Genomic DNA, 8,886 nt, shown 5'->3' on the forward strand with positions numbered 1-8,886 from the left:
ATTCTTTTTTTTCCATCAAAACATTTACTCCACTTTAAAAGAAAGAAGGCATTCACACAAATGCACTTACTGGATGCAACGTTAGCAGTTATTTGCCATGTGCTTCAGTGGCCCTGTGTTTTCTGTTGTAGAGACTATGTACTGGGCTATGTTTACTTCCCTTGAATCCTGCTCAAGTCCCATATTGTGTCTTGCAAGTGGCTGCTTTGCAAAGTTGGATGAATTTATTCTGATATTTCAGAAAACTACTATCTATGACTACTGTCTAAGCAAAACACAATTTAAAAATTTTACAGTGATAGAAATTGACAGCTAATGTCAAGCCTAAAAATAACCTATTGCAACATCAGTCTTGTTAATGGACTAAAAGAAAGAAATATTCCTGTATCAGTTGTTTCCAAGGAGCAGGGAGAAAAATGTTAACCAACTCCAGCATCAAAAAGAATGTGAAAACAGTTCAACATCTGTTTTCCACTTAACTAACAAGGATGCAAATAGCATTTATGGACCAGTTAGGTTCTGGACATTCCTCACTATACTTTTGGTCAGTAGCGCAACACAACTAGTCTGCCCTTCTGCTCCACTTGACCCCTGATGCGAGAAGAAGGTGAATTTTATATACCAGGGGACACACATCACACACTGTGGGGCTGGGAGTCCCTTATATTACAGCTTAATTGTGCCTGTGCAGACCCTTCCCTGAAAATACGTATTTTAAAATAAAATTGTATCTATCTCTATATAGATATGATAAAAAGCCTCTAGAGCAGCATCAGTTCTCATCAAAGCAGCAAGACCTTTCCTTATTCAATAATGGCACTTTAATAGTGGTACTGATGGCAAGTTGAAAGGAAAGACCTAGTTATTAGTTGTTTTTAACGGGCTATGAGAAGGTCTTATCTGTCAGTGAACACTAAGCATTTCTCTTTTCCTTAAGCACTAAGGAAAAAAAATGAACACAACAAATGACGACTTAGTCAACACCACCACCTGGCAAGACACCGAAGGTGATTTTCCCAACTGCACTGACATGGAAGTCGGTCTGAAGACTTTGTACCTCCCCATTATGTACAGCATCATCTTCCTGGTGGGCTTCCCAGGAAATGTCATTGCGATTTGTGTTTACAGCTTCAAGATGAGGCCTTGGAAGAGCAGCACCGTCATCATGCTGAACCTGGCGCTCACAGACCTGCTCTACCTCACCAGCCTTCCCTTCCGGATACACTACTACGCCAGTGGGGAGCACTGGATCTTTGGTGAATTCATGCGCAAGTTCATCCACTTGGGCTTCCACTTCAACTTGTACAGCAGCATCCTCTTCCTCACCTGCTTCAGCGCCTTCGCTCTGTGGTGATTGTCCACCCTATGAAGTTCTTCCACATCCAGTGGAAGCGATGGACAGCGGTGACTTGCACAGCTGTTTGGGTGATCTCACTGGCAGCTGTCAGCCCCATCAACTTCTTGATCTCCTCAAAAGAGGCACAAAACAGATCCTTACGCCTCAACCTTACCAGCTCTGAAAACCTGGGCACAAGCAAGTGGTATAACTGGCTGCTGACCGACCTGGTTTTCTTCTTGCCCTTGCTGACAGTCACTGTGTGCTATGGGCTCATTGTTTATACTGTGGCTACCGTGCCCCACATGCGGGCTTGCTACAGACAAAAGGCTCACAGACTCGCTATCGTCCTCTTGGTGGTCTTCTATGTGTGCTTCCTCCCCTTCCACATCTTTTGGGCGGCTCAGCTTGAGCTACGGTTGTGTCCAGTCAGCTGCCACATGGAGAAGCAAAGCCACTCCACCTATATCATCTCTGGGCCACTGGCTGCACTCAAAACATGTGGCAACCTACTATTTTATGTCGTGATCAGAGGTAACTTCCAGCAGGCCACCCTCTCTCTTTCAAGATGTAAGTGGAGCAAATACGTCCAGCAGCCTGGGAGCAACAATTACATGACCAAGTCAGAAACTGCATTAAAGTTATGAAGGAATCCCAGCAAATCTGAGATGGCTTTCATGCTGTAAGCTCCTGCAAAGGCACGTGTGTTGATATGGTAGCAAGAATTGCAGCTGGCTTCCCCCTCTCCCTGCAGTAGAGCACTTGTCAAAAAGCTGTCTCGGGAGCAGGTTTATATATACTTCTCTTAGCAACCAAAGAACGGGGAGTGAAAAGAAAAGATTGTAAGCCACCTTGAAGGTGGAATTTAAAACCACCCAACCGGACTGTTTCCAAAGCACAGGGAAGCTCAGGGTTCTCTCGCTCTGGGCTTTGTGGTTGATTACAGAAACACAGAGAGCTTAGTTTGGACGTGAGAACAACTTCCATTGATTTCAGTGTTGTCACTGATGTAGTGCTTAGTTTATTACAGCCTGAGCGAAATGCAGCAGACATTGTCACGGTTGCTGAAACCACTGAATTACATACTTAGAAAACACCTAGATAAATCTGATGTTTTCAAATGAGATGGACCTGATAAACTTCAGCATAGGGCACTGAGGAACTGAATGGTGAAATCTCAGAGCTGGCCTAAGGAAGCATGAGAGGAGTACCAGAGGAGGACATACATGGTGAATGCAAGGAGATATATCTATATCTATCTATATCTATATCTATATCTATATCTATATCTATATCTATATCTATATCTATATCATCTATATCTATATCTATATCTATCCTATATCTATATCTATATCTATATACAAGGAGATAGGTATATATCTAAGGAGAGAGATATATATGGAAAAAATGGAGGAACAAGGAATTAACAGTCACATTAATGTCCATCTCAGAAAAACACTGAAACAAACAGTCAGATAATAAGTCTACAGAAGATGAATACAGGTGAGTACAAGCCAGTATGGATCTCTCAGCTATGTACAATCCCCGATCATTCTGATTTCCTACTACAACAAATTAACAGGCTTGTACAGGAAGGAAAAGATGAAGATGCCATATGTCTTGACTCCAGAATGAGTTTTGTCTGAGATGACACTCTTCTGTGTAAGCTAAGGAAATGGTCTGGAGGAAACTCTTTTCACTGGTTACAGAGCTGTGCTCAGAGTGGAGATACTCGTGATTTACTATCAGAGTAGGGGGAGCCACTGAGCGGGGATTTGACCAGTCTGTCGTGGCTTTAGGGATATTTAGTGTTTTCATTAACAAATTGGATGATGAAATAAAGTCTGGTTATTATATTTGCAGGTGACATGAAGCTGAGAGGACAAAATTACATTGACAAATTGCAACTATGGTTGGAAAATGCACAGGACGCTATTAGAGAGTGACAGGTGCAAAGTACTATGTTTAAGTAGAAATAATGAACCGTGCAAACACAAAAGGAGAAAAAAAATATTTAGGTAGCCGTTCGGCAGAGAAAGGTCTGTGGTTACTGTGAATCACAGGCTGGACAGGAGCCAAAAGTTTCAGTGGGCTGACAGTGTCTGCTGTGGCAAAAAGGGGCAGATGCCATGCTGGGATGTATGAATAAGAACATAATGTGCGAGATTTATGTAGCAGCCCTTATACCCTTTGCAGCCTTGTTGCCCTCTCAGCTGGATCACCATGCTGCCCTTCAGGGAAGACATAGATGAGAAGAGCATGGCAAGAACACTCAGAGAAATGACCAAAGGAGAAGGAACCAGACAGAAAACCAAATGGTCTTTAAAATCCCTCAAGGGTGGATGTCAGGACAGAGCTTCTCTCAGGACAGATGATGAAGCACTGGAAAGGACAGGAGGAGTCTCCACCGCTGCACGTCCCTAGCAGCAGGCTAGGCAGGTGCTTAGCAAGAGGGCCATAAACCTGCCTGACCTCTGGAGGTCCCTTTTGGCCACAAGGCTCTGCGATTAGGCATACATTGCCAGCAACATTGGTGCTAGTGAAACAAGTGGTGCCCGGGAGCATCCCCGGCACCAGAGCTCGTCCCGCCGTACCCCTCGGGCAGGTGGCTGGCCAGCGGCAGCCGGCACACTGCCGGCAAAGCCCAGGCACCCGCCACGGGTTACCACTGTGCCCCGCGGGCAGCCTGCACGCAGGCAGCGCTGCATGGGTACTGCACCTATGTAGGACAAACGATGACACCGTCGTATTTTAACATGCCTTGTGGATATTTTAAATGCTTTATTTGGTAAAGGCTCAGCCATCAGATACATCTTTCTGAAGCAGTGCCACCGGCCTTTTGACCTGTTTTCTATTTTAGATTGTCCTTTTCTGTATTGCTGTCAAAGTCTGAATTTTACAGGTTGCCACTAGATGGTGATCATTCATGGTCAACCTGGTTTCACATCCTCATGTTTGATTCAAATCCACAAGTTACACAAATACACCAGGCGATTCACATGAAATAAATATTTTCTGACCTAGATTCATAACATTCCAGCTCTCCAACACAGGCAAAAAGTACGAACGAACTGCATAAATTCTCTTCCTCTTCCACATAAGTGAAAGCAGAAGATGTGTCTACCACTTACACATACACATCTGAAGGAGTGGATTAAGAATTATTTTTTTTCCTCTCTCTGATCATTTTTAATTCTTGTTCTCAGAAGCTCTTCCTTCTCAATCCCAAGCCAAGCTTATCACACACGAACAGAAGCTCTTAAAATGCAGCTACACATACAATATAAAATGGAGCAGCTGAAGGTAAAAAGTGTGAAATGGAAGTGTTCGAGGCTTTCCATATCTGACAGCAAGAGTGACAGTCCCACAGTTTCAGTGACTTGGAGGGGGGCTAACTTTTTGCCTACTCCTCTCTTTCCTTAACATAGCTGTTGTTTGGTTGCCTTCCTCCTATCTCAACCTGCTCATCCACCACCTCTCTTCATTTAGTGCAGGCTAAACTAGCTGATTTTAAAGTGCCAAAGTAGATTAGGGAATGCTCCTGGGAGCTGTAGTTTGTTGGTGGGGCAAGAACCTCCAGGAGAAGGGCAGTCATGTCTTCCAGCAGCATTGCTGGATCTGGAAAAGGAAAAAAGGTCAACCATAACACAGACAGTTTTAAAGCATTCAAGGACTGCTCAGGTGCTCTGCAGGACTGAGAGATCATTATCTCATGTGACTCATTCCTTTTGCTTACTGTGAAGGGTGACATCTCAATAGCTTCTACTTTTAGCAGCTGTTAAGTTTACTGCTGACACAAGGATAAGCGCTTCAATTGCAGTAAACAGGAGACACTTTCCAAGCTCTGTACGTACAGTGTGACAACACAGCTACATAAATTACTACACTATTGCAGGCTAATTCACAGCATAGTTATGCTCCAGTAACCAGGCTTCTGTCAAAAGTCTCCAGTAGGTTTGTTTGCAAAGACAGTCATGTCAACTCAGGTACCTACCGGCAAGCTGCGCTCTGCCTGGGACCACAGAGGGACCCAGAGAATGACTTTGCAAGGTAAACGGGGTTCACACCTCTCAGGGGAATGTCAACTCTCATGATACTAAAGATGAAATTTTGGAATTGCTGACTGGTTTTGTAGACGTGTCAAACCTTATTCTTCACAGTGCCTCACGTACTGTCGCAGATTGCAGCAGAGTTATTTTCTACCCTTAATTGTCAGGAAAGGCAATCAGCATTTTTTTCCCTTTTCTCTCCAAATCATGTGTTCCCATAAGAAGTGAAAGCAAAAGGCCCTCCTCGTACTCAAACCTCCCAAAGAGCAAAAATACTGAATAATGTTCTGCATAAAAAAAAATTGGCAAAATCTGTCCTAATCCAGCTGCAATTAGCTGCCTTTCAAGCAATTCTGTGTCGTACTGAACACCTAAGAAGAGAGTGTGAAGCAGACCGCATGTAGCATCTAAATGAATAGCTTGGTAAACAGCTAGTAGAGAGAAAGGCTAAAATAGCTTGAGAACGGTCCACCCTTACAAGATCTGTGCTGGATATTGATGTGAGACAAGGCTGCGATTTTATCCCGATGTAATGGTATGTGCCGTTGGGGTGCTGCTGCATTAGCTGTACCGTGTAACTGTATGGTAGTGATCCACCACGCGAAGCGGAGGGTAGTGCCAGCCTCACCACTGAGTCATTTAGACCTCAGATAGATGTTGTCATTTTGCTGATAAGGCTAAGCGAACAGAATAAATGTTGAATGACTGCTTCCATCTGTCAATATTTTGTACGCTGAAAATGCAGATTGAGTGAACCTAAACGTTAAAGCAGCAAACAACAAAGGAACACATCGCTGTTCAACTCCTACCAGCCCCGAACTGTATTCGCCTTTCCCTGCCAGCAGAAAAGGAGAAGAGATGTACAGGAAAATACTTCATGTGTTCCCTCACAGCTCCCTTGTATTTTGTGAAAGTAGAGGCATTCAGCGGTGCCAGCTGATGCCACTTCAATGTAAAGGCCACACAATTAAGTCGGGGGGGCGGGGGGGGGAGTTTACCCTAAAAAAAGTGTACTTCAAGGCCTGCTTTCTGAAGAGCTACTGGAAAAGAGCAGTACTTTTGACTAAGGTGTCTTGCTGACTCGCTGCCTGAGCCACCGGGTGCTGCGGTGGAGAGCAGAGTGAGTCAGGCGCCTTCTAAAGCAGGAGAAAAAACACATTCCTGCTTTTAGTCAGAGCTGGACTCTGGGGCCAAGAAGGAGAAGAAGTAAGGTTGGTAAACACTGGGCTGAGTGTCTTTCTAAAGTAAAATTTAAAGCTCAAATACCAATTTTTTAAAACACAAAAAGGGACCATGATTTTTTGGGGCTGCTGCAGGCAAGTATAACACAGAGTATGTTTGACTCATCATTGCTAGAACCTTAAAAGGCATCTGAATTAAAAGGTATTTTCTCTTCTAAGATCTCTCCTCAGTTTCTTTGCTCCCCAAAATGGTTGATATCACTGATTTCTAAACGAAAAGAGAGGCAGTTGCCTGGAAGCTATAATACCAGTGATGCTCTCCAGTCTTACAAGGAAAACAAAGTTCTGAGCTTCTGTGTTTTTTTTATTTTAAAGGGAAAATGTGTTTTTCCAAATTACTTTATGGATTTCCTTTTACTTTGTAAAATAGTGAAAGAAGATAAGGTGAAGAAGATAGAAATACAACAGACAGACAATGCCATACTGACTCCTAATAAAGCAAGGTAGAAGGTATAGTTCCTGGAGACATCTTCCTTCATGTGTTTTCATTAAATACGGCTGTATTTCCAGTATGCTCCCTGCTACCCAAGCTAGCAAACCTGATACCAGGTTACTCGGTCCTTCACTCTCCCTTCACCGCATCCAGCCTGTTGCTCAAGACCCATCAGCTTTTTGGAAAAATGATTAAGAAATTCATTCTGTCCCTTCTAACGGTTCTGCTAAAATCTTTGTGTTCCCGTTTGCCCCCGAGCAGCATGAGCTAGTTGGCTGCATCCCAAGGCACTTTCAAGACAATTCCTGTGCGTCTGGTGGGATCCGTATTTTGTCAGTGGATCTGTGACAAGGTATTTTGGTATTACCACAAGAGCACCCTGTGATATTCTCACATCTCTCCTCCAATTTTCAAGGACTTTCATGGTGCCAGCCACTGTGCAAAGTGATGCCCTGGACCTGCAGCTGACAGGGCTAGAAAACACCTTCTCTGGGAGTGCCTCAAAGGGCATCCAAGGTAAAGCCTCCTGCTCTGCTCTTCTTACAGGTCTGTTAAGCTGGGCAAAAAGGAGGTGACTTGGCACGAAGCAGGGAATTATGCATTATGGGTGGATTTATTTCCAGCCCCAAATGATCCCAAAGGAGCAATTTTCCACTGAGTGAGCCAGGCTGGCCCAATCACTTATGGCCTCAGCAGTAATGAAGATGACCTAGCAGACAGTGGCATACAAATGTACTGTGCAACAATTTCAAGCAATACATCTTTTTGAAAATTCCCTTTTCTCTTCGCTTCATGATGCTTTTTATCAATGGGAAGTTATCTTAACAGACAAGGCAGCAGTACCTGCCTACAGGAGTTTCCTCACATTTACCTTTCTGCTAGTAAGCTGCTCTGAGATATTTCTGTATCGCCCCTATTTTAGAGGTGATGAAACTGAGGCACAGTGGAGTTAAGTGACTTGCCTCCAGTCACAAAGCAAATTAGCAGCCAAGCAGGGAAGAGATCAGTTCCCAGCCCAGAGCTTTTACAAAGTGCATTTTAGGCTTAGGGTAAGATTTTCAAGGGCGTCTTGATTGCTCAGTTGTGGCACTTCAGGAATGAAAGGTGAGTTAGAGCAGTGTCTGCACTACTCAGGCCCTGGTTCATCTCCACCGTCGTACTCTGCATCTGTGGAAGGAGCACTTCTGTTTTGCTTCAGAGAAGGTTTTGGGGGACCAGCTCTTTATCACCAAAGTTATTTGGCTACCACTGTGTGTGATCTCAGCCAAGAGCCAGTAATTAGCTGTATTCCTCCCATTTACAGGTTCGTATCGAGTATTTGTTAATTTGCAGGTTAACACGAACTATTAGCAGGCTGAAATGTGTGCATCGCACCACAGGTCGGGAAGGTGTTCTCCACGGGGTGCAAAGGTCAGAAATAGGTGCCATAACTAGCGAGCTGCCTTCACCCAAAGGGCAGGGCACCACTGCTCACCACGTATGTATGCCGACGCTGGGACAGCACACGGGTTCAGCTAACACACCTCAGAGCTGGGCCAGCCCCTTCCCAGCACACCCTAGTTCAGATCCAGCAGCCCGTGTTCTGCCTTCAGGTATGGATGGCAGCACTTCGCCTGGCAGTAGCGAAAATGGAGTTAAAATGCAGGTTTTTTTCATACATCTTCTAAATTTCCATCCTCACTTCTATTTCACATGATTAATACAGCTATACTTACTTATCAGAGCTAAATATTTGGCTGACAAACACCAGTGAAAAATCTAAATCTGTCCCTCTACCAGGAAAAAAATCTTAGCAAACATAGCTCCCATCCTTTTTTCCCAAAA

At 44.2% G+C, this 8,886-nt stretch overlaps 1 protein-coding gene across 1 annotated transcript; it reads left to right on the forward strand.

Annotated features, from left to right (window-relative positions):
- Positions 1-952: 952 nt before the first annotated feature.
- On the forward strand, positions 953-1,983 carry LOC140648233 (2-oxoglutarate receptor 1-like). The gene is given in 2 exon segments (XM_072853925.1): positions 953-1,343; positions 1,346-1,983. Coding segments are annotated over 2 exon segments (1,029 nt in total).
- The last annotated feature ends 6,903 nt before the right edge of the window (positions 1,984-8,886 follow it).

This window comes from Ciconia boyciana, chromosome 1 (genome assembly GCF_034638445.1).
Source record: "Ciconia boyciana chromosome 1, ASM3463844v1, whole genome shotgun sequence".
Taxonomy (NCBI): domain Eukaryota; kingdom Metazoa; phylum Chordata; class Aves; order Ciconiiformes; family Ciconiidae; genus Ciconia; species Ciconia boyciana.